Raw genomic sequence first — 25,382 nt, 5'->3', positions numbered from 1 at the left:
ATTTGGAGGTCAAAAGTGTCGTTTTATGAATACAGAACCCAGTTTGAAACACAGAAACCAAAGTGTTCCATAACACAGTTTTCGTCAGCACTGGCTGTTGCCTTGATGCACATTGGAAACAATTACTGCAACACCATCTGGCTTCAAGTTTGGAAACAACAGCGTAGCAGAAATATATATAGAAAAAAGACAAATATGTGCCGGTATTTCATATCAGTCGTACTGATCCTGGCTTTGAGTAATTTGCATGAAGGATGTGCGTCGAGAATACTCTGCGTATTTCCGTATCCGTCGATTAGTCATCAAATCGTATTTCGGAGATTGACTCTGGCATTGAGAGAGCGAGGCCACGAACTCGTTGTTGTGACTCCGAATCCGATCAACGATCCGAAGCTGAAGAACTTCACGGAGATAGATATAAGCTTTCTGTACAAGCCCATGGATTTGGATTGGATGGGGGTTGGAAAAACTTACTCGTGGTATGAAGCCCAGGTGAAACTATTACCGAAGTACTTATTGATGACTGAAAGTATCATCAGTCATCCAGAATTGCAGAAACTGTATAAACCAGACAGTGAAAGAAAATTTGATTTATTATTGCTTGAGCTGATTCGTTGGCCTGTTTTTTTGTCTTTTGCAGAACAATTCGGAATTCCAGTCATAGGTAAGTGATTCAAATAATGTATAAAAACGATGTTTATCTACATTCATATTTATAGGTTCTTGAAAATTGTTTTTACGGACAAACATATCTGTACTGCCACAGGTTAAGGGAGGTACATCATCGACGGTCTAGAATCATACCAATTTTTACGTTTTTTTTTTTTTCTAGAAAACGAAAACACTTAGAGCAATTTGAGTTTGAGGGTTTTGTTATTTATGGTTTCAAGAACGTTTTAGAATTTTTTCAGCGAAATTAACAACAAAATGCCAGCATAGCGCCCAATAAACAATTATGAACATAAAATTTCAATTCCTGTCCACAATATTGTTAAAAAAAAAACTTTATAAAAAAATGTTGTTATTGAAATTCAAGAATCAACCCAGTAGGTCGAATCAATAAACAAGTTTTAAAGATTGTGTCAAAATTTCAAGCCAATTGGAGAAAAACTAATCGAGGAATTTGCGCCACAGGATTGAAAATGTGATCGTTCGACACGTATATGCGCCGTACTGCCATTTTGTAATTAATTTCAATGAAAAAATTCTAAAATATTATTAAATCTATGAATAATAAACCTCTCGATCTCAAATTTCTATAAGTGTTTTTATTTCCAAACAACAACAACAACAACAACAACTTTCAAAAATAGGGCAGATTTTTGACAGTCCAAGCTGTAACCCCCCCTCCTAAAGGCAGTGCGTTAATTTCCGAGTTATGATCCTTGTTGTGATTTCTGTAAGTTCAAAAATTACATATATAAGAAATTTATTTGGCAAAGGGCTATCCTCTACGGGTCTGGCTACCCAACAGCACTACGGAATTGGCAACCCCATAATTCCTTCGCACCCATCGCATTGGAAAAGTGGAATTGGCGCCCTTGAACACCCGACATTTTGGCAAAGACTATGCAACTTCGTAGAGACGTGGAGGTTTCTGTACTGGTACAGGACGACCTACATGCAGAAGCAACAGGAAATTGTGAGAAAATATTTTGGGAACGATATTTCGGATCTTCGTGACTTGGAAAAAAATATCAGTTTGGTTTTCGTCAACCAACCAGCACCGATTTCATTCGTCAGACCAAATGTTCCCAATATCATCGATATTGGTGGGCTTCAGATCTCTGATTGGATCCCGTCCTTACCGAAGGTACATGATACTCTTAATACTCACTATTTCGACAAAGGAAAATCAATGTGCAACTTAAGCTTACTTAAATCGTAGGACCTTCAGAGAACCTTGGACAAAGCTACGCAAGGTTTTGTATACATGAGTCTTGGAACGAATGTAAAGAGCGTTATATTGAATAACGAAACAAAGAAAGAATTTATTACCGCGTTTTCGGAACTGCCGTACATCGTAATTTGGAAATTCGAAGACGAGATCCTCCCGGGACGGTCAGACAACGTGATAATCATGAAGTGGACCCCACAGCAGTCCATTTTAGGTAAGTGTAACTCGAATCCATTGACAATTTGTTTTAGTCACACGTGTCAACTCTTCCAAGAACACTTGTTGTCTAATTCTTTCCCAACATTTCTATAGTGACGAGTAACTGATACTGGACTTCTTGAACTGACTTGCTGACATGATCCCCAGTCCCAAATTATATTTCCAATTCAACTGCTTGATTGATGTCCAAATCTGTAATGAATTCAACATGAACAGAACGACGACGGACAGGAATAACTAACAAAATTCTCATTCCACGTCTGTATGAATGTCCGTTTAGCGCATCCCAATATAAAAGTCTTCATATACCAAGGAGGACGTCAGAGTACAGAAGAGGCAGTCTTTCACGGTGTTCCCTTAATCGGTTTACCAGTAAACGCTGATCAGGAAGCAAATGTTCACAAGATGGTGTCACTTGGTGTGGGAAAGAAGTTGGACATTTTTAACATTAATAGATTCAATCTAGTGAAAGCGATACAATCCGTTGCGTCTGACGGCAGGTATTTGGAACAAGACACTAAGACCCTTTATCTGACTACAATAGAAGCGTGAAATTTGATATTACTGATGTTTTTCAGCTACAAGCAACGGATGTTGAAGTTGCGGGATTTGATGAAAGACAAGCCGTACGATTTGATGGAGAACGCGGTTTGGTGGACGGAACACGTGATACGTCACAAGGGTGCTCCTCATCTCCATTCGACGACCGCCGACGATCCTTGGTATCAGCGGCAGGACATGGACATGATTTTCATCATTACTAAGGCGATTTTCGCGGTTTTTGGTACAACACTACTCGTGACGTACAAATTATTGATTCATGGTCGTCACGTATTGTACTATCAGCTGTCAGCCAAGAAAAAAACCAAAACATCGTAATTCACTCCACGCTATTTACCTACTAGGGGCCATTCATTAATTACGTAAGGGTCCCCAGGGGGAGGGGAGGTTAAGAAAATCTATGCATGCCCCTATCTTGGGTGGAGGAAGGTAAAACCCATTCTTACTTAATATTTTACAAGTCGAAATTTATTATTAAAAATCTATTACTATTTCGGATGCTGAATGATTTTCTTAATTTCATAATGTGCACTTCGATTTACATCTTATCTTACAAATTTTTATTGTTTATTGAAATTTAAAAATCCTAAATATGTTCATTTTCATCAATTTTAAATGTCATAAATAATAATTATATTATAGTGAATTCTTCCTGCGTATTAATTTTTTTTTAATCATTTGGAAAATAAAAAATGATTCTTGTGTTATTCGTTTAAAGATTGTTTAACTGATTTATGTTTGTTCACTTTAAGATTATTTAAAAACTTACTTTTAATTATAATAATAATATTTCAAAGACTAGATAGTTATCTAATAATATAAAGATAATCTATATCTGATAGCAATGATAAACTATAACCTAAATCATCTGCTAAAAAATAAAAATCTTTGATTTACGTCAAACTGTGAGTTTTAGTCCAACTGATCCTTTTCTGACAACGTTTTATTATTCAGAAAAACGCGATTGAATCTTACGTAAGAAAAGGGAGGGGGGGTTCGAGAAATTTTATATATCCTTACATGGAGGTAGGGGGGGAGGGGGGGGTCAAAAATCGTCAAAATCATCCTTACGTAATTAATGAATGGCCCCCTACATAATAGATAGATCATGAGAATCTATCATGGAATACAGTTTATTAATTATTAAAACAATCTCATAAGTATTTGTATGAAATGAATCCTCTGCTGAAGAGCCGAAAATTCTTCGGTATGTATAAAATAAATCCCGTCAAATCACGAAATATCCTTTATCGAAATACTAATAACTGTCGCAATGTCCTCCTTTTTTCCATTCACCATACGAAGAAAATGTTCATAATTTTAAGTAAATCACTGTTGTACTCAGACGTTTCAATGAAGAGTCCAAGGTCGTAACCATATTCTAAAACTATGTGAAAGTCACAATTATTTTCTAATGCTCCAATAAAATACACTGAGAATTTGACATTGATTCAACACGTGGACATAACGTTGAGACAGTCAAGTTTACAATCATACCGATAAATATTCAAGGAGGACGATTCACACACGGTTCACTAAAGAGCACGTATTCATTTCCTTATCGGAAGTATTATGCAATATTGGGATATGAAAACGTAACTACAATCACATACATACATACGTCACAATTAATTATCGCCAAGTATCAGCATAGAGTTAACTATCAACTAGATAAGAGGCAGTCATGTATGTTAAATGATAATGTGACTACTGGCAACAGTCTAACACGCAAAAAATTTCAGTACTTCGAGGTGCCTCGAACGGTCAAAGATGTCGCGACATATAATATTCGTTGCACTTATCCTGATGACGAGTGTTTTGCATCAAGGATGCACCTCGAGAATTCTCGGTGTGTTTCCTTTGCCTTCGATCAGTCATCAAGTCGTATATCGTGGACTGACTTTGGCGTTAAGAGAGCGAGGTCACGAGCTTATCATCGTCACCACGGACCCGGTCAAGGATCCAACCCTGACAAACTACACGGAGATAGATGTGAGCTTTTTGTATGGGGAATTCAACAAGGATTTAGACTGGATTGCTCATCGAGAGACCAACACGTGGCTTGATTCGGTACAGAGTTTGGCGCCGAAGTTTATGCAGGTGACTGAAACCGTGCTTGGCCATCCGGAAATGAAAAAGCTCTATTCTACGAACAGTGGTGAAAAGTTCGACTTGTTATTGGTCGAGATGCTTGTTTGGCCAGCGTTGTTCGCTCTTGGTGAACGACTCGATGTTCCAGTCGTTGGTAAGCCTGACGATTTTCTTTGAGATACTGGAAGCTTGACTTAAAAGGTTTTCTTATGTCTAACTGTAGAATTCAAGTTTCTTTGGGAGTGTTTTAACTGACTTAAATTAGTTGAAAACTATATCGTGCATTTTACGAAGGTATGTCGTCGTTGGGCCTGAATGTTGAAATGCATTACGGGATCGGAAATCCCATAATGCCTTCTCATCCTTCACATTGGGATGCTAAAATACAAGTAATTGGAAAGCTGACCTTCTGGCAGAGGTTGCAGAATTTCGTCCAGTTGTGGACATTTCTGTACTGGTACAGAACAGATTACATGCAAGAGCAGCAGGCCACTGCACGAAAGTACTTTGGAAACGATATTTCCGATATCGGTGAATTAGAAAAAAACGTCAGTCTGGTTTTCGTCAATCAACAATCGTCGATTTCGTTCGTTAGGCCGAATATTCCTCGAGTTATAGATATCGGTGGATTCCACATGTCGAAGCAGACAAAGCCTCTGTCGAAGGTAGCGTTATTAAAATATTAAAGCCATCGAGTAGATTCAATAAATTATATTTTTACGGCATGGGCATTGAAAAGTCTACTTTTTGTGGCAGTTTTCGTTCCGTAAAGTGACGCTTTATACGGCAGCGAACAAAGTTGCGGAATAAAGTCTTTATTCTGCAGTTTTGATGCGCAGTTCGAAGTGCGCATCCCAAACTGCCGAATAAAGTAGCTTCGTCGAACAGATCGCGACATAACCTCACTCTTCGTTTTGCTTTTCAATGCCCATATCGTAAAAAATATTGTATGTGGCATGCCCGTAAACCGTTTTTTGGCTCGGATAATTTCAGTACTCGCTTCCAGCTCGCCTTCAGCTTGTCCTGAAATCTTTATCCTTGCCAAAAAAACAGGCGGTTTACGGGCATGCCACATAAATAGCTATTTTGACGCGATTACCTAGGTAAGAGCAATAGAAAATGGTCAATCTATCGTTTCATTATAGCCAGACTAATGGGCGAAATAGACTGAAACAAAATGCATTCGAAAGCTACAAATTTCCGCTTTCAAAGCAGAAAATATTTTTCTTGCAATTATCTTAAGAATCAACTTCCTCACGTCGCGTCGTCTCGGTTCAAGTAAAGCTCTGCAGAAAAAGATTAGCGAAACAGTAAGCACGTTTGTAGGCGAACCGAATATCCGAAACGCAAGAACCAAAACGCTTTAGAATCGTTAATATATCCTCTGTGATTCTGTGGAATGGATTTTTGATTCAACTTTTTGTTTTTGAGAAATTGATAAAAGCGTTCCTGAAAGTCTAGAAAAAAAGCAACACAAAATCTGATAAAAAAAAAGTCGCAGCTAAGCCAAATTTCAATTTATCAAAAATCTGTTCCATACAGCTTAGAGGATACTTTGACGATTCTATAAAGTCTTGGTTTTTGTATTTCGGATATTTCGTTCGCCTGCAAGCGTGCTGGTTACCGTTCTGACAATCGTTTTCAGCAAAGTTCAACTTGAAGGGACAAACATCGGTCAATTTCTAACATAATTTGAATACCCTTTTTGTGTTTAAAAGCAAAAATCTTCAGCTTTCAAATGCGTTAGTCTAGTAATAATAAAAAACGTTAAATAAAATGATCCTTTTCTACTGCTCTTACTTGGAATCCCCCCTCCCTTAATCTATGAGATAGATTCATTCGACTATTCTGTGTTATTTTTTGGGCACAGGACCTTCAAAATATTTTGGACAAAGCAACGCAAGGTTTCATATACATGAGCCTTGGAACAAACGTGAAAAGCATCATGTTGAGTAACGAAACACGGGAAGAATTTGTAGCCGCATTTTCTCAATTGCCCTACACCATTCTTTGGAAATTTGAGGGTGATGTTCTTCCCGGACAACCAGACAATGTGATAATCATAAAGTGGGTCCCACAGCAGTCTGTTTTAGGTAATTATAACTAGATAATAATCACTCTTTGGTCTGGTAAAAAATTGTTGCTTTTCCACTTTGCTTTGTTTTAAGTATTCGTTGATACGTCGAAAAAATTATTATAATTTTTTTCATTTTTGTCAAAACATTTTTTCGCACTGTTTAATTTTCAAACTAGCTAAAAAATATATTCAGGACGAAAGCCGAGAAGGTAAAAACTGTTTCAAGGGTATATCTGGAATATTTATTCATTAATTAACACTGTTTGTTTAGCGCACCCGAATATAAAAGCTTTTATATACCAAGGAGGACTCCAGAGCACAGAAGAGGCGATTTCTCACGCCGTTCCCTTGATCGGTTTACCAGTGTTAGCCGATCAGGACACGCTTGTAAACAAAATGGTGTCTCTTGGTGTTGGTCAAAATTTGAATATTTTAAGCGTTAACAGGGTAGATCTGATGAAAGCAATTCACTCCGTTGTGCTAGACAGCAGGTATGCACATATTTCATTAGGGTGCCCCTTATTTGGGGTAATGATGATTTGTTTTCGGCTCACCCCCTTCTAAATCAACTTCAAGTGATTAAAAAACAACTGCCTAATTCTTTCATATTTCTGATAACGTTAGAAAAATCTGTAACTGCGAGGGTTTAGTGGGCGTTAGTGGGACTGTCTAAGAAAAAATTCCCATCACTATACTATACAGCACATATGGCAACCAACTAGACGATTTGCACTTCCTGTAAATTAAAAAAAAAAAAGAAAAAAATGAGATTGCGAGGGTGTGCAATTCGGTTAGAACTTTTTTATATTTATAACAAATCAGGCAATTGTTTTTGAATTATTTGAAGTTGATTTGAGGGGGTGAGCCGAAAAACATTCGTCAGCATCCTGAATATGGATGATCCCTGATGTTTCATAGTCATCAAAATTCTTCACGTGAGTGCAGTGCCAGTAATATGGATTTAAATGACATTGAACTTTTCCAGCTACAAACAGCGGATGCTGAAGTTGCGGGATTTGGTAAGAGACAAGCCCTACGATTCTTTGAAGAACGCGGTTTGGTGGACGGAACACGTGATACGTCACAAGGGTGCTCCTCATCTCCACTCGACGACCGCCGACGATCCCTGGTATCAGCGGCAAGATATGGACTTGATTTTTATCATTTCATCTGTGATTTTCATAACTTTGATTATAACAGTAAGTGTTCTATACAAGTTCTTGGTTCACAGTATTCATTTCCTGAATCGTGACGAGCAGTTTATTAGCGCGAAGAAAAAATCTTGATAATTCAACCTGTGCATTAGGGTGGCGCAAAAAAACTGACTATTTTTTTTTTTTGAGTCTCGTGTGACAAAATGTTAGTTTTTGATGTTTTAAGAGCCCGCTCCAAAGGACAGTTCAAAAAAAGTTTTTTTAGACGTCGCTCCACATTTTTTAAAACGTCAGAAATGGTCAAAAATCGTTTTTTTTTTTTTTTTTTTTTTTTTTATTTTTTATTTTGTTTCTCGTTACGGTATAATTTTATAGACAAAAGAAAGAAACATAAGTTTCCGAAAGTTCCAGTTCAAAATTTGAATTTTAAAAGGTAGCTCATAATTTCTTTCTAATTTTTTGGTGCATTTCTTTAGATCTTTTCGAGCGACCTTTTAATATTCACATTAAAATATCATGAATTTTTTTTCTTTAATTTAGTAAGGAAGAATCGATAACAATACACCACGACATGAATTAAAAATCAAACAAAATACTGAAAATATAATTTTTTTAATTTAATTTTGTGACGATTTTTGAGATTTTAAAAAATTTGGAGCGACCTCTTAAAAATTTTTTTTGATCTGTCCTTTGGAGTGGGCTCTGAAAATATCAAAAACTAACATTTTGTCACACGAGACTCAAAAAGAAAAAAAAAAATACTCGGTTTTTTTTTTGCGCCACCCTACTGTGCATATTGTCACGGTAGGTATAACAATATGAAAAATTATGATGAATTTAAGTATTTCCTCTTCGTTAATCACCAACGTTAATCTATATAATCGTTGAATAAACAATGCTTCGGTTTATTTTGATTATGAAACTATGTAAACAACCCTTTTTAATGTACCACTAAAAATGTCTGTAATAACTACGAGAAAATTTGTACAAAATTGCAGCGAATCATGGAATTGTGGTGCAATCGAACTATCGGTATTGCGTGCTTCGTTCTAATCTTACCTCATCTCGAATTAAAACAAAACGATTTTGGAAAAAATAATTTGATGCTGACGTGCCGTATTGAACACATACATAGTTATTAATACTACTTATCTCAGTTCGTAACTTCTTGTGTTAACAAAACGCTGAACACTCGGTGACATTTGGTGACCAACCGTTTCAATCATACAATGGAAACGCAATTTTTTTCTTTTTTCGACTTATTCTAGTTTTCAATTGTGACTGTGCAAGACATAGAATTGTCAATACTGGTATTATGCAAGCTTTATGCGAATGGATATCAAATTTGGCTCAGTTTTACGAACGTTTGAAACTTTGTGCGAAATGCAACCATCGCAGCAAAGTAGAATCCAAACACTTGAGAAAGAGGAATGTAGTCATAAAATCTTGCTATAAATAAGCTGTGTTACTGATATTATTTTTAATTAGTCTCGGTGCATTAATTGTATATTCATTATCAGTCGTAAGAACCATTAACAATTTACCCGTATCCACGATAAGATTAAAATACATAACGAAGTCTACGAGTTTTTTTTTCTCTCTTCATTATCTCAACTGATCAGTAGACACTTGAGAGTATTTCGGGAACGTTTATATCAGAAAGTTAAATTCCCTCAACTCAAAACTTCCAGTACGAAGCTGGAAACTCGAGCCCGACGGTCGATAAAAAAATAACCGACTTTAAAAGATTTTGTCACAAAAAACACGCGTACACAAAAGTGAAATTGAAAGAACCCCGCAATAATCTTATGGGACTTGGCTCTAGTGAAATCGTCTGGATTTTTGATATGTTGTAAGAAAATTATTTCCACACATCTACAGGTGATCATATAATGAATGACTGATTGATCAATATTCAATATTTTCAATTTATGTTTTTTTACAAATTTATACAATGGATACGGGAGATGTTTAAAAAAAAAAAAGAAAAGAAAAGAAAAATTCATTCCAAATCAAGAATAAAAAATGATACATGTGTGGAAATGATTTTCTTACAACATATAAAAAATCCAAGATCCATAAGATCATTGCGACTCGAGCCTGAATCCCTCACAAAATTTGCAGCAACACTAAATACGTATTCATCACATATATTGGTACGAATTAATATTCGGACCAATCGCAATCGCAATTGATCCCACGTGCCTTGGAGATGTCTGAACTCCAATGTGATAACTCCAAGCCTACTGTGAAGTGAAAACCAAACAAATCAATCGGATTTACATTAGCATCAATGTTACGTTCGCGGTCCAAGCCAATCAGAAATAGTCAGAAAACCACGGTGTCATTATTCCGGGCAAACGATAATGTCGCGGTACTTATTGTTAGTTACACTGATCCTGGTCATGCATAATCTGCATCAAGTATGTAACGCATCGAGAATTCTGGGCATATTTCCGATGGCTTCTTTAAGTCATCAGGTCGTATTTCGGGAATTGACTCTAGCGCTGAGGGAGCGAGGCCATGAACTCGTTGTTGTGACTCCAAACCCGATCAATGATTCGACTCTTAGTAACTACACGGAGATAGATGTGGCTTTTCTGTACGATATTTTCACTGAAGACAATGACTGGATAGCCCTTCGAAAAAAAGAAACGTGGCTGAGGATCGTCAGGAAAATAAAACCAAAATTGTTGTCGATGACCAAAGGCATCCTCGGCCATTCGGAATTAGAAAAGCTTTACGCGCCCAATAGTGGAGAAAGGTTTGACTTGATGTTAATTGAGATGCTTTACTGGCCAGCTTTTTTGCCCCTCGCTAAACGATTCGACGTTCCAGTGATAGGCAAGTGATGATGATAATGCAAATAATTATTATTTAGACCTAATTTCAAAATTCTTTAATTCCATTCCAGTGTGAATATGTCTTGGACTCAAATCACAATATCTATGTTACAATTTGTCACGACATTCGTTATATCGTAATTTCTTGTACATGCAACGATTTAAATATGGTTATTTACGTCTGGTGATTATTGATAAATCTAACCTCAAAATAATGCAAAATATTTCACGAAGGTATGGCGTCTCTGAGTCTCTCAGTTTACATGCAATACGGAATCGGAAATCCGATACTATCTTCTCACCCATCAACTTGGGACGACGGTGCGGTGGATTTGGAAGACCTGACATTTTTACAAAGACTGAAAAACTTCGTACAAACATGGAGATTCATGTACTGGTACAGAACAGATTACATGAAGGAGCAGCAAGAGATTGCGAGGAAATATTTTGGCAATGATATTCCTGATATCGGTGATATTGAAAAAAATATCAGCCTAGTTTTCGTCAATCAACAGGCACCAATTACATTCGTGAGACCAAATGTTCCCAGTATTATAGATATCGGTGGGGTCCACGTGTCGAAGCAGAGCAAGCCTTTATCGAAGGTACGGTTTTTGGGATGTTTGAATCATCAGATGATTCAGTTAATTATCGGTACATCTTGATCTGACTTTGTTGCAATACCATATCCTTTTTTATTCCAGGACCTTCAGAGGATCCTGGACGAAGCAACGCAAGGCTTTATATACATGAGCCTTGGATCGAACGTCAAGAGCTCAACGTTGAGACAGGAAACACGGGAAGAATTTATTGCCGCGTTTTCTAAACTGCCTTACACCGTTATTTGGAAATTTGAGAATGACTTTCTCCCAGGCAAACCAGACAATGTTGTTACCCTAAAGTGGGCACCACAACAATCTATTCTAGGTGATACCATAATACGTTTGTCAACTAGAATATGAACGAATATGAGTACTAACGAGAGAAAATCTATTCTGGAAATTGAACAGCAGAATTGATTCACCGCAATTTAGAATGGTAGGATGACATATACTTGAAAGGAGGTGAATTTTTCACTCATCAACAAATTGATTTCCTTTTCACGGATTTGTCAGCTGAGACTGATGGCCTAATTTTAATTTTTAGACACAGCGAATTTTTGAAAATGAAATTTTTTTTTTTCATTTCGTCCGCCATAAAAGATTGGCGATACTTTTTTTGAGACCATAAGTACAAGGACAGTCTGGTTTTCACTAAAATTCTAACATCTTTTCTAGACAATTTTTCACCACAATTTCCGTTTCCTAAACAACAAGTTCAAATACCAACTGTTAACTCAACTCGTGATACGACGAGGGTTGAATCACGTTTTTTAAGAACACTTATCAAATTTTCATTTCAGCGCATCCGAATGTAAAAGCTTTCATATACCAAGGAGGACTTCAGAGTACAGAAGAAGCAGTTTCTTACGCTGTCCCCGTGATTGGGTTACCAGTATTTGCCGATCAGGATACACAAGTCACTAAAATGGTGTCCCTTGGTGTTGGAAAGCAGTTAGAAATTCTCACATTGAACAGGGTGGATCTGATAGAAGCGATTCAATCCGTCGCAACCGACAGCAGGTACTTACAATTTGTTTTAAGATCATAAAAATTCATCAGGCAACTGCACAAGCAGTCCTACAGACTTCGATTACGTTTATGATTTCCAGTTACAAGGAACGAATGATGGAATTGCGGAACTTGGTGAAAGACAAGCCGTACGATTTATTGGAGAACGCGGTTTGGTGGACGGAACACGTGATACGTCACAAGGGTGCTCCTCATCTCCACTCGACGACCGCCGACGATCCTTGGTATCAGCGGCAGGACATGGACTTGATTTTCATTATTTCAATCACGATTTGGTCAGCTTTCAGTATAACACTGTTTGTCTTGTATAAATCATTGGTATACAGTATCAATTTCTGGAAGAATAATCAGCAGTTGATAAGCGAAAAGAAAAGGGCATGATCAATTCATCTACGCATATTCTCGGGGTAAGAAGATCGTGAGAAGAATTATTTTAAAGTGAAAATTCGTAATAGCTACATGTATTTAAATATACAAGATGTAATCGTTATAAGTTTTTGAAACGCTTTTATCATACCAAGTTCCTGGCTACACATCGCTCGATAATTTTGGGCAATCATCAAAGTTTCGGATATCGAAGGGTGCAAATACTCGTAAGTCAAGTTCTATTCCTCACTTAATGCACGAAGTGAAATCATACATTCGCCTATATTTCAGTCAATTGTGCTAATTTCTAAACAGTTTCACGCTCATTTTGAATTTCCAGGAATCTAAAAGTGTAAGAAGTAACATGATACATGACTAAGGAAAATTTATTCAAACTTCGCAAGACGCGTGTTCGTATGAGGTTGTTACGCCTCTTTTCTCGAAGTTATCTAGACCAGAATGTGGTCATTGGATCGACTGTGAATAATAACGTGTACATTAGGATGGCGCAAAAAAACCGACTATTTTTTTTTTCAGTCTCGTGTGACAAAATGTTAGTTTTTGATGTTTTAAGAGCCCACTCCAAAGGACAGCTCAAAAAAAAAATTTTCAGAGGTCGCTCCAAATTACTTAATTTATTAATTTATTTATTTATACTCGTTCCTTAAAAGTAACTAATATATACATAGTTGTACTATATAAGTCAATGGTTTACAGTATTTATTTTCTAAACCACAATTGGCAGATGATCAGTAAAAAAGAAAAGTTATCTTCATTTCATTGACAATAAAAATTCTCGACGCCTAAGTTGATTAGTACTAGGCGAACAAGCGTTGTAACTTTTAATCATTATCATGAGAAAATGTCATTTGGAATACGCACACACTCAGAATTACATTAATAAAAGGATTTACTTTGAAAGATGGAATTGTTATCATAAACGTGTAAATAATAATTTTGCAAGTTTATCAAAAACTAGGAGAGTTCTCGTGTGAAATCATTAAAAAAATCTGTGAAACGAGCTGATACGCACAGTTATAAGATGCTGATCCAACTTCGTGATACTTCCTAAAATTATGTAATCATCTTCGTTCTATTTAATCATGCTGATTCATGTTGCATAATTACACTTTTATCGCAAATGTCCAACTATTTATCTGTACAAAAAGTTATAGTCTGGCACATAACTGAAAAAGTCTTCTGTTTATCTGCATGAAACGCTACTTATTGAAATGCTAAAAAATACCGTCTCATGCTTCAGAATATGACTTGCACATACTGCAGCATGCTTAGAAAATATGGCCACAGTACGAATATGGAACATTTTAGTAAATCAATATGATAATCAAAGCTCATAGAAGCTTATAAAAGCACGTATAGAATAAGAAAAACGCTTTGGAAGTCAGAAGAAAGCCATACTCGTATCGTACGAGTCGACAATTGTTAATAATTTTTTATAATTATTCAACGATGCGCAAGGGATGGAACTCTTCGGAAGATCGTTCGGAAACAGAAATACTTCAATGTCAAAAATTATTAAAGCCCAGAACTCCTGTTGAAGCTTCAGCATATCATGATCGTTCATCTAAAATATTCTTATTTTGATTAAAAAAAAAGAAATTTTCTGTAGCCTTTCTCACAGAACTCCTCGAGTTTTATTTATAGAACTATAGAACTAACCGAAAACTGAAAAAAAAAAACCAACAGAAATAAGTTCATTTTTTCAATTTTCGTTTTCACGTATTTAATGACCAGAACTATTGTTGAAAACTATTAGGAACTGTAGAACTCAGTTGAATGCAAATAGAACTTGATCAAATTTTTGATATGCTTAGAAATGATATGCTAACTTCACACACATATTGTACGTCTTTATACTCTTTATCTTCAGTGTAAACAATTCTTTCAATTCTATTAGTATAAAGTAAACTATAAGTGCAGAACAACTGTATATGTATAGAGAAATGAGTGTATTCGTCGATAGAGGCTAATTAGAATGGCCTGTTTCTAATTGGCCTCTATCGACGAATACACTCGTTTCTACAAAATACAGGCCACGAAATCTACAACAAATGTGTACATACTTAATATAACACTGATAACAGATAGCATTACACATACTACATACCAACAACCGGAACTAATGGTTCCTTAGCATTGCAGACTGTGCTTCGTTTATTGCAAAGTCAACACTGGTTCGGCACTAGCGCTTATAAAAATGATATAAAAAACTGGAGTGGGAAATGAATGTAATTAGATAAAACTCAATACTGGTTGACACGATGGAATAGTGAACGTTTTGCTTCGAACCACGAAGTAGTTAACCGAATTGTGCGCATCTCGAATCAACGAATATGTCACGTTGGTCAATTTTCGCTGCACTGATCCTGGTCGCGAATGTCTCGCATCAAGGATGTGCATCAAGAATACTCTGCATATTTCCGATGCCGTCGTTCAGTCATCAAGTCGTATTCCGAGGGCTGACCGCGGCTCTGAGGGATCGAGGCCACGAACTGATCGTTATCACCCCGGATCCAATCAACGATCCAACCCTCAAGAACTACACGGAGATAGATATAAGCTTTCTGTACGCCGACTTTACCAAGGATGTGGATTGGATTGCCACTCGGAATAAGGTGACTTGGCTCGAATTGTTCCAGACCATCGCGCCAAGGTTCATACCGATGTCCGAACGCGTTTTCAACCATCCAGATGTGAAAAAGTTGTATTCACCGAACAGCGGGGAGAAGTTTGACTTGTTGATAATCGAGATGCTGTATTGGCCCAGCTTTTTATCTTTCGCCAAATACTTGGACGTTCCAGTTGTAGGTAAGCGATTTTTGTTCCGGGGCGCGAATGATTATCGTCTGCGACGAAGCCAAGTCAATTTCGTATCGCCAAATCGTTGCAGGTACAACGTTAATTAAGGTGCTTATAAAGACACGTTGTCCACCTCGAAAACGCGGGGATGAAAAAATCCTATACCGCTCAAGCGATCAGAGTGAAACTTGGGCAATTAATGCCTTATTTTGGCAAAAAGTGGATCAACTTTTTACTTTTTTTAAATTTGGACAAAAATTTTACAGATTGGTTACCACCCACAGAAATTGGCCAAATTTTCACAGTTGCACTGAATGGATCGAACTATCCGGTATGACGCCACTCGGCGGTGATAGAATACACATTTTAAGCCCAGTCCCATGAGATTTGATGGTAAAATGATGAAATGGCAGCTGATCTGGTTTTCGCTTACGAAGAACACCGAAATCTCATTTTGGCGACATTTGTTACCGACATTACGCGCATGCCGGCAATGTATGCGTGTAATGTCGGTAAGAAATTACCGACAATTGTCACCAAAATGAGATTTCGGTGTTCTTCGTAATCGAGAACTAGATCAGCTGCCATTTCGTCTCTTTACTATCAAATCTCATGGGACTGGGCTCAAAATGTGTGTTTTATCACCGCCGAGTGGCATCATACCGGACAGTTCGATCCATTCAGTGCAACTGTGAAAATTTGGCCAGTTTCTGTGGGTGGTAACCAATCTGTAAATTTTTTTCCAAATTTCAAAAAAGTAAAAAGTCGCTCCACTTTTTGCCAAAATAAGGCATTAACTGCCGGAATTTTTCTCTGATCACTTGAGCGGTATAGGAGTTTTGCATCCCGGCGTTTTTGAGGTGTACAACGGTGGTCTTTTATAAGCACCTCGTTGTGATAGATGAAGTTGTAAAACTGTTTTTCATATTTTTCAAAGGTGTGACATCGCTCGGTTTGCCTCTTCAAATGCAATACGGAATCGGAAACCCCGTGATGCCTTCTCATCCGGCGCATTGGGACGCCGAGATAAAAGTGTTGGGAAAATTGTCACTTTGTCAAAGGTTATGGAACTTTGTGTACGCTTGGAGATTTTTGCACTATTACAGAACCGTTTATCTCCAAGGACATCAGGAGATTTCGAGAAAATATTTTGGAAGCGAACTTCCTCATATTGCTGATATTGAGAAGAATGTTAGTCTGGTTTTCATCAATCAGCAGGCACCGATTTCGTTCGTCAGACCGAACCTTCCTAAAATCATAGACATCGGTGGATTTCACATATCCAAAAAAAACGAGCCGCTGTCAAAGGTATCGTTCTCGATATATTTAAACTGTTTGACAATTTTCATTAAAAAAAAAAAAATCAATCGATCCAACCCAATCATATCGCAATATCAAACCGTTTTTGGATGCAGAATCTTCAGAAGACTTTGGACGATGCGACCCAAGGCTTCATATACATGAGCCTTGGCACGAATGTAAAGAGCGTCATGATGAGTAACGAAACAAGGAATGAATTTATTGCCGCGTTTTCACAACTACCCTACACCGTTATTTGGAAATTCGAAAATGAGAATCTTCCTGGCCGTCCAGACAACGTGATTATCATGAAGTGGGCTCCGCAGCAGTCCATCTTAGGTAAGAATGTTTGGATCTCATTAACATTTTGTTTCATCAATGCTTGTCAGTTCTTCAAACAACACTTGATTTTTCATTCTTTTTCAAACATTTCATGTCTCAGCATACATTTTGAGAAACAAAAAGATACATCATTTCACGTAACGGAATACTTGTGATCACCTATGACGTCGGAATGACATATTCCTGAAACCACGAAAACTGCAACATTCCTCGATGTCCATCCACTTTCAAAATATGAATTAATTTGGTTTTTTTCTTGGTCGAGATTGAACTTTTCAAGCACATTCTTCAAGCATTTTGAGGCAAGACATCTATGGCCGGACAAGGCTTTGAAAAATTTGATATTGAATCAGATTTGATCACTTGCGACACAATTTTTTACTCAGCACTAAAAAACAGTAAAAAATTCTTGTATAAAGTTAACCGAACAATAAGCTTGGCAATAAAAAATAAATGGCAAGCCAAATTCCGGTGCTTATGAACAGAATTTAAAAAAATTAAGGAAAACAAAAAGTACAAATGTGCATGTGCACAGTGTGAAAATTTTTTTTTTCGGTTTCATTTCGATTTTTCACTGTTAAAAATTTTTTTTGGTGAAAAATACATGTATAGCTTTTGTAGGGCATAAAATTTGCTACAAAAACTTCTGCCGAGTCAATTCTCCCTGACAAACAGTTTTGAAGTTATAGAGCTGGAAAGGTGAATGTTAATTATATCTCACATCAAATTCTCTGAAAATCAAAATTGTTTATACTTTTACATTAAATAATAACTATAAAATGAAACGAATGAATATGAATTTCATTCATCCATTTTTATAGTTATATATTTTATAGTATTGATTTAAGAGATGATTTCAAGAGAATTTGATGTGAGATATAATTAACATTTACCTTTCCAGCTCTATAACTTAAAAACTGTTGGTCAGGGGGAATTGACTCACAAGAAGTTTTTGTAGCAAATTGTATGCCCCACAAAAGTTATACACGTGTTTTTGCCAAAAAAAAATTTTGAACATCGAAAAATCGAATTGGAACCGAAAAAAAAAATTTCTGTGTTATTTATATGGAAAATTGAATTTTTGAAAGAGCTAAGTCTCTGATGCAGTTGGAACCTTTTACCCAGCGGGATAATTTTTTGATTTTTATAAAGTATGAGATTTTCAGGTAGCACAGAAAAAAAAACATCGCCTGAAAATGAAACACCCTAATGAACACTCTGTATACTCGTCTGTTACAAGTAACTGATACTGGGTATCTGTAACTAACTTGCTCACATGTTACCCAGCCCCAAATGACACGTAACGATACTACGAATACTAGGAACAACTTTGAATTCTACTGGGACAGATGTCCAGATATTTCATAAATTCAATCTAAACAGAACGACCGGCAAGAATAGCTTAGAAATTTCCATTTAATGTATCTATGAATGTCTGTTTAGCGCATCCCAATATAAAAGCCTTCATATACCAAGGAGGACTTCAGAGTACAGAAGAGGCGATATCTCACGTTGTTCCTGTGATCGGGTTGCCAGTATTTGCCGATCAAGATACACAAGTCAATAAAATGGTGTCTCTTGGTGTTGGAAAGAAGTTGGAAATCGTTAATATAAACAGGATGGATTTAGTGGACGCGATTGACTCCGTTGTGCGGGACGACAGGTAGGCAAACAAGTTTCATGGTAATTAAAATTCATCCTCCAACTGCAGAAGCAGTGGTAAAAATTTGAAATACGTTGATCGTTTTCAGCTACAAGCAACGGATGTTGAAGTTGCGGGATTTGATGAGAGACAAGCCGCACGATTCGTTGGAGAACGCGGTTTGGTGGACGGAACACGTGATACGTCACAAGGGTGCTCCTCATCTCCACTCGACGACCGCCGACGATCCTTGGTATCAGCGGCAGGACATGGACTTGATTTTCTTAATTTCAACCGCAATTTGGACAGCTTTGATCATAACACTAGTTGCATTATACAAGATATCGGCTTACGGTGTTCGTTTACTGAACCATAATCAACTATCCGTTGACAAAAAAAAAAAAGTGCGTTAGATTACTTCAAAGATTTTCTTGCAGTATGTATTTTACGAATGGCATTTGCGAATATTGTGTATAATGGGTATTACAAGTGACTACCACGAAGTGAATGAAGTAACCCAAAGAGTCTAACAGGAATGTCATGACTATTTTGTAATCCAACATATGTTCAATTCGAATGATTGCCAAATAAATGGAGTTGGAAATATCAGCACACATTCGATATCGAATTTATGCAAATACACAGTTGGTTCGATTATTTTTCTTACGCAAGACTTTGTATTTTTAGACGTGTTGCGTCTTCTGTTTTGTTTTCGCAGCCAATAAAATTAAATGTAGACTATTAACAAACAATTAAACAAATACCTCGCCAAATTATTCTTGTGCAAATATTTTTACATTTCGAAAGTTTTTTCCTCAGATGGTTCGAATGTTTGTGTCACTAGAAAGGATTAAGTTCATTTTATACCTAAGCATTCCGTTTTATATTCATTATATATTTGTATTTTTTTTTTTTTTCTTTTTTCTAAAAATTGTTCGAAAATCTTTAAATATGCGTACCTATATTGAATAATTGAATAATAATCGAATAACATGATCATAATCGCATAATCGAATACCCCAGTGGGTGTAACAAAAATCTCATGACTATTCGATATTTAAACACTTAATTCAGACAGTTTTTAAATAAACGAGGTTGGGGTTGCTAAGATCATCTTTACGAAAGATTGAGAAAACAATCACTATTTTCTTGTTTTGACACTGATTTTGAAGAAACTAAGATTGCAAAATATAAGTAAATTTTCGTTCATTACACCGTTTACTGAATTTCAAACAATTTCAAAATCGCGAAATAACGGTTTTTGTTTATCATGAATCTTTACAATAACGTTACTCAGTTCAAAGTTATCCAAACAAATGGCGTTCAGAACATCGACACACATTCGACAACGAATTTATGCAAATAGCAAGGCAAATAAACTGTTCCTTTAACCTTTTCCGTAATTGAAGACTTTGTATTTTCACACGTGTGGTGCTTTATGTTTTGTTTTTGCAGTTAATAAAATATTAATAATGGTAAAAGAAAAGAAAAAAAAAAAAAAACAATTTGCGAAATTAAACTTGTGCAAGTATTTATTTCAAAAACATTCTCGCTGATAGCGCGAATGTCCGGTTTTCACAGAAGATGTCGATGTGCTAAAAGTTGCTTAGATCCTGATGAGCTGTGTGGACGGTACGTTGCACCGATACAATAATTCATAATGAACGAGAATGCCGCGTATTTTATTACGCTTGCACTAATTCTGGCTGTGAGAGTTTTTCATCAAGGATCTGCATCGAGAATACTCGGCATATTTCCGATGCCGTCGATCAGTCATCAAGTCGTATTCCGAGGGCTGACCACGGCTCTGAGAGATCGAGGCCACGAACTGATCGTTATCACCCCGGATCCAATCAACGATCCAACCCTCAAGAACTACACGGAGATAGATATAAGCTTTCTGTACGCCGACTTTACCAAGGATATGGATTGGATTGCCACTCGGGATAAGGGGACTTGGTTCGAAGTGTTCCGATCCATCGCGCCAAGGTTCACACCGATGTCCGAACGCGTTCTCAACCATCCAGATGTGAAAAAGTTGTATTCACCGAACAGTGGGGAGAAGTTTGACTTGTTGATAATAGAGATGCTGTATTGGCACACCTTTTTATCTCTCGCCAAATACTTGGACGTTCCAGTTATAGGTACCTAAGCGATTTTTATTCCGAAGCGAATGATTATATATCAACGGCCCAAAAAAAAAAAAAAAGTAGTCTGTACTTTCGACCAGACCTACCTATCATTATGTATTTCGACGCGCTGAATCCGAATCTGAAGTCAGTTTTGCCCGTAAATCCTGAAAATTTTGAGTAAATTGCAAAAAACCATAAAAATGGCCGAAAATTAGCAGTTTTGGTGGGAAAAAAATTTATGGAACTATAGACCAAGTATGATTTTCATGTATTTTGATCCGCTAAATTCAAATCTGAAATTTATTCAACCATAAGCCTTGTAAAATTTAAGTAAATAGCAAAAAAACCGGCCGATGAATTATCGTCTGCAACGAAGCCAAGTCAATTTTGTATTGTCAAATCGTTGCAGGTACAATGATTCTGGTTAACATATCACCTGCTAATTAAAGTAAAACTCACTTTCTAAGTCGGGATGATTGAATTGCCGTATCTGCAATGGCTCAACGATAATCGCACCACACCCGTTGTGATAGATGAAATTGTAAAACTGTTTTTCATGTCTTGGAAAGGTGTGACATCGCTCAGTATGCCTCTTCAAATGCAATACGGAATCGGAAACCCCGTGATGCCTTCTCATCCGGCTCATTGGGACGCCGAGATAAAAGTGTTGGGAAAATTGTCGCTTTGTCAAAGGTTATGGAACTTTGTGTACGCTTGGAGATTTTTGCACTATTACAGAACCGTTTATCTTCGAGGACATCAGGAGATTTCGAGAAAATATTTTGGAAGTGAACTTCCTGATATTGCTGATATTGAGAAGAATATTAGTCTGGTTTTCGTTAATCAGCAGGCACCGATTTTGTTTGTCAGACCGAACCTTCCTAAAATGATAGACATCGGTGGATTTCAAAGATCCAAAAAAATCGAGCCACTGTCAAAGGTATCGTTCTCGATATATTTAAACTGTTTGACAATTTTCATTAAAAAAAAAAAAAATCAATTTATCAAACGCAATCATATCGCAATATCACACCGTTTTTCGCCGCAGAATCTTCAGAAGACTTTGGACGATGCGACCCAAGGCTTCATATACATGAGCCTTGGCACGAATGTAAAGAGCGTCATGTTGAGTAACGAAACAAGGAAAGAATTTCTTGCCACGTTTTCACAACTGCCATACACCGTTATTTGGAAATTCGAAAATGAGAATCTTCCTGGCCGTCCAGACAACGTGATTATCATGAAGTGGGCTCCGCAGCAGTCCATCTTAGGTAAGAATGTTTGGATCTCATTAACATTTTGTTTCATCAATGCTTGTCAGTTCTTCAAACAACACTTGATTTTTCATTCTTTTTCAAACATTTCATGACTCAGCATACATTTTGAGAAACAAAAAGATACATCATTTCACGTAACGGAATACTTGGGATCACCTATGACGTCGGAATGACATATTCCTGAAACCAAGAAAACTGCAACATTCCTCGATGTCCATCCACTTTCAAGATATTAATTAATATTGTTTTTTTCGTGGTGGAGTTTGAACTTTTCTTTGATTACTATTATTTTTTTTTTTTTCAAGCATTTTTCAAGCATTTTGAGACAAGCCATCTACGGCCGAACACGGCTTTGCAGAATTTGGTAATGAATCAGATGTGATCACTTGCGACACAATGTTTTACTCAGCAGTACATAGCAGTAAAAAATTCTTGTATGAAGTCAACAGAACAACAAACTTGGCAATAAAAAAAAGTAGCAAGCCAAATTCCGGTGCTTATAAACAGAATTTAAAAAAATTATGGACAACGAAAAGCACAAATGTGAATGTGCACAGTGTGCAGTATACTCTTGTGAAATATACCAAATTTTACATATTCCAAACTGCAAAAAACTGTTTTGTCATTGGAATCAAATCCTTCAAAGCTTTCCACAACCGTTACGATGAGTTCTTGACCATGAGTGTCTGGCCTCAAAATGCAGTTGATATGAACACCCTGTATACTCATCTGTTACAAGTAACTGATATTGGGTATCCGTAACTAACTTGCTCACGTGTTACCCAGTTACCCAAATTACACGTAACGATACTACGAATACTAGGAACAACTTTGAATTCTACTGGGACAGATGTCCAGATATTTCATAAATTCAATCTAAATAGAACGACCGGCAAGATTAGCTTAGAAATTTCCATTTAATGCATCTATGAATGTCTGTTTAGCGCATCCCAATATAAAAGCGTTCATATACCAAGGAGGACTCCAGAGTACAGAAGAGGCGATATCTCACGTTGTTCCTGTGATCGGGTTGCCAGTATTTGCCGATCAAGATACACAAGTCAATAAAATGGTGTCTCTTGGTGTTGGAAAGAAGTTGGAAATCGTTAATATAAACAGGATGGATTTAGTGGACGCGATTGACTCCGTTGTGCGGGACGACAGGTAGGCAAACAAGTTTCATGGTAATTAAAATTCATCCTCCAACTGCAGAAGCAGTGGTAAAAATTTGAAATACGTTGATCGTTTTCAGCTACAAGCAACGGATGTTGAAGTTGCGGGATTTGATGAGAGACAAGCCGCACGATTCGTTGGAGAACGCGGTTTGGTGGACGGAACACGTGATACGTCACAAGGGTGCTCCTCATCTGCACTCGTCAATCGCCGACGATCCTTGGTATCAGCGGCAGGACATGGACTTGATTTTCATTATTTCAATCGCAATTTGGACAGCTTTGATCATAACACTAGTTGTACTATATAAGTTATTACGTCACAGTATTCATGTGCTCAAGTATCAGCTGCTCGTTAGCAAGGAGAAAAAAGTCTGTTAACCCTCTGATAACACGCTGGTGCAAATTTGCACCTTAGGTTTTTGTTCCATCCATGCCTGCTAAGATCGTCTGAGATATTATTCTTATTATATATAGGTTTTAGATTTTCTTACCAATCGATTCCTGATATTCTGAATTTCAAAAAAGATTTGTTACATACAAATGAATTGTTCGTCCACAGTCGGCAATTGATGAGTAAAAAAAAAAAAGGAAGCATGTTAATTTCGTCTAGCGATTGCCTCCTAGGGAAGCCTGTGAATCCTGATAGGCATTGTTGTACAATGAAAATTCGTAACACCGACGTATATTCATATGTCAATAAAGATTGTAACTTGTCGATCATTCCGAATATACACGACGTCGTCTGCAATACGCCACCAGAGAATTCTATATGATAAAAGCAATTCAGATCCAATAAAGAAGTGTCTATCACAAAAGTATAGATAATGATCTTCCACCACCACCAGAAACTGAATAACGAGTTCTCATACGCAGTGATCCATACTCAATGCGCGGTGATCAAGTATCCGTAACCAAAGTTCCAACAATCTTTATCAAACAAAGTGGAATCGTGTATTCCAATTACTGTTGGTGCCACGTAATCACGCTGGTTTCTCCACGGTGTCATGTTCATTACGAGCTTCCAACATTCTGTAAACGGCACGATTAGCCTGGTGCATGACTAAGCAAAATATACTCAAACATCACTAGCCGTAAATAAATTTTCAGATATGCCCATATACGGTGGTTTCAAAAATATTATAGATGAATAGATATGGCCATATCTTGTCATACATAACAATAGATAACCGGTGACTGATCTTTTTATATGGCCCCATGTGACCTAATTTCGTTTTATACAGCCTCATATGGACACATATACTCTGTGATTCTTATCTATTTCTATATTATAAAATATTTTATCGAAATTGCATTTTGATACAGGTATATCAGACTATATTATATGGCCGTATCAAGTTACACGAGGCCATATCAGGTAATGACATCTAAACATTTATAGCTATATCCAGACACGTATGATATAGCTTTTCTACCTCGTTAATAGATATACTCACATGGTCATGTATCACCTGATATTTAAATATATGCCCGTATTGAAAAATGTCAATGAAAAATCAAGTTTCAATAAATACAGCCAGATATGGCGGCATATGATTTTGAATATTGCGATGAAATATTTTGTAATACAGAAACGTATGAGGCTATCGAGGTATGTAAAGTCATTTCTCTGCTCTCCGTTATCATGGAAATATTTAACTCAGAAATTTGTTTCCCTTATCAGTAATATCAACTTTCAAAACTCGAGTCCATCTTTCAAATGCAGTTTTACGGAAAAATTGTTTTTTTGATGTGTTAATCAGAGTCCTAAACATGATATCCTTTCTTGTAAGTAGCGTAATATTTCAGCTTTAGTATATCGTACATAGAAGTTATCAAAAAACGCTGTCATGTATTCC

The 25,382-nt window shown here is 36.8% G+C and overlaps 4 protein-coding genes across 4 annotated transcripts; all 4 read left to right on the top strand.

The window, feature by feature from the left end:
* The first annotated feature begins 195 nt into the window (after positions 1-195).
* LOC124414974 (UDP-glycosyltransferase UGT5-like) lies at positions 196-2,995 on the top strand. Its single transcript, XM_046896175.1, has 5 exons — positions 196-664; positions 1,443-1,813; positions 1,889-2,111; positions 2,397-2,616; positions 2,695-2,995. The coding sequence occupies exons 1-5, from the start codon at positions 196-198 to the stop codon at positions 2,993-2,995; spliced, it is 1,584 nt and encodes a 527-aa protein (XP_046752131.1).
* Positions 2,996-4,430: 1,435 nt separating this feature from the next.
* On the top strand, positions 4,431-12,854 carry LOC124414462. Its single transcript, XM_046895410.1, has 10 exons — positions 4,431-4,922; positions 5,063-5,433; positions 6,639-6,861; positions 7,117-7,336; positions 7,831-8,044; positions 10,288-10,843; positions 11,077-11,447; positions 11,547-11,769; positions 12,245-12,464; positions 12,554-12,854. The coding sequence occupies exons 1-10, from the start codon at positions 4,448-4,450 to the stop codon at positions 12,852-12,854; spliced, it is 3,174 nt and encodes a 1,057-aa protein (XP_046751366.1). The 5' UTR covers positions 4,431-4,447.
* A 2,328-nt stretch (positions 12,855-15,182) lies between these two features.
* LOC124414970 (UDP-glycosyltransferase UGT5-like) lies at positions 15,183-19,355 on the top strand. The gene is made up of 5 exons (XM_046896172.1): positions 15,183-15,668; positions 16,597-16,967; positions 17,075-17,297; positions 18,744-18,963; positions 19,052-19,355. The coding sequence occupies exons 1-5, from the start codon at positions 15,194-15,196 to the stop codon at positions 19,353-19,355; spliced, it is 1,593 nt and encodes a 530-aa protein (XP_046752128.1). The 5' UTR covers positions 15,183-15,193.
* A 1,173-nt stretch (positions 19,356-20,528) lies between these two features.
* Positions 20,529-23,907, top strand: LOC124414969 (UDP-glycosyltransferase UGT5-like). The gene is made up of 5 exons (XM_046896171.1): positions 20,529-21,086; positions 21,644-22,014; positions 22,123-22,345; positions 23,296-23,515; positions 23,604-23,907. Exons 1-5 carry the CDS (start codon positions 20,603-20,605, stop codon positions 23,902-23,904), a joined length of 1,599 nt encoding a protein of 532 aa, XP_046752127.1. The 5' UTR covers positions 20,529-20,602; the 3' UTR covers positions 23,905-23,907.
* Positions 23,908-25,382: the final 1,475 nt, after the last annotated feature.

Source organism: Diprion similis, chromosome 14 (assembly GCF_021155765.1).
Source record: "Diprion similis isolate iyDipSimi1 chromosome 14, iyDipSimi1.1, whole genome shotgun sequence".
Lineage (NCBI taxonomy): Eukaryota > Metazoa > Arthropoda > Insecta > Hymenoptera > Diprionidae > Diprion > Diprion similis.
Note: the sequence above shows the minus strand (reverse complement) of the source record. Positions and strands in the feature narration are given on the sequence as shown.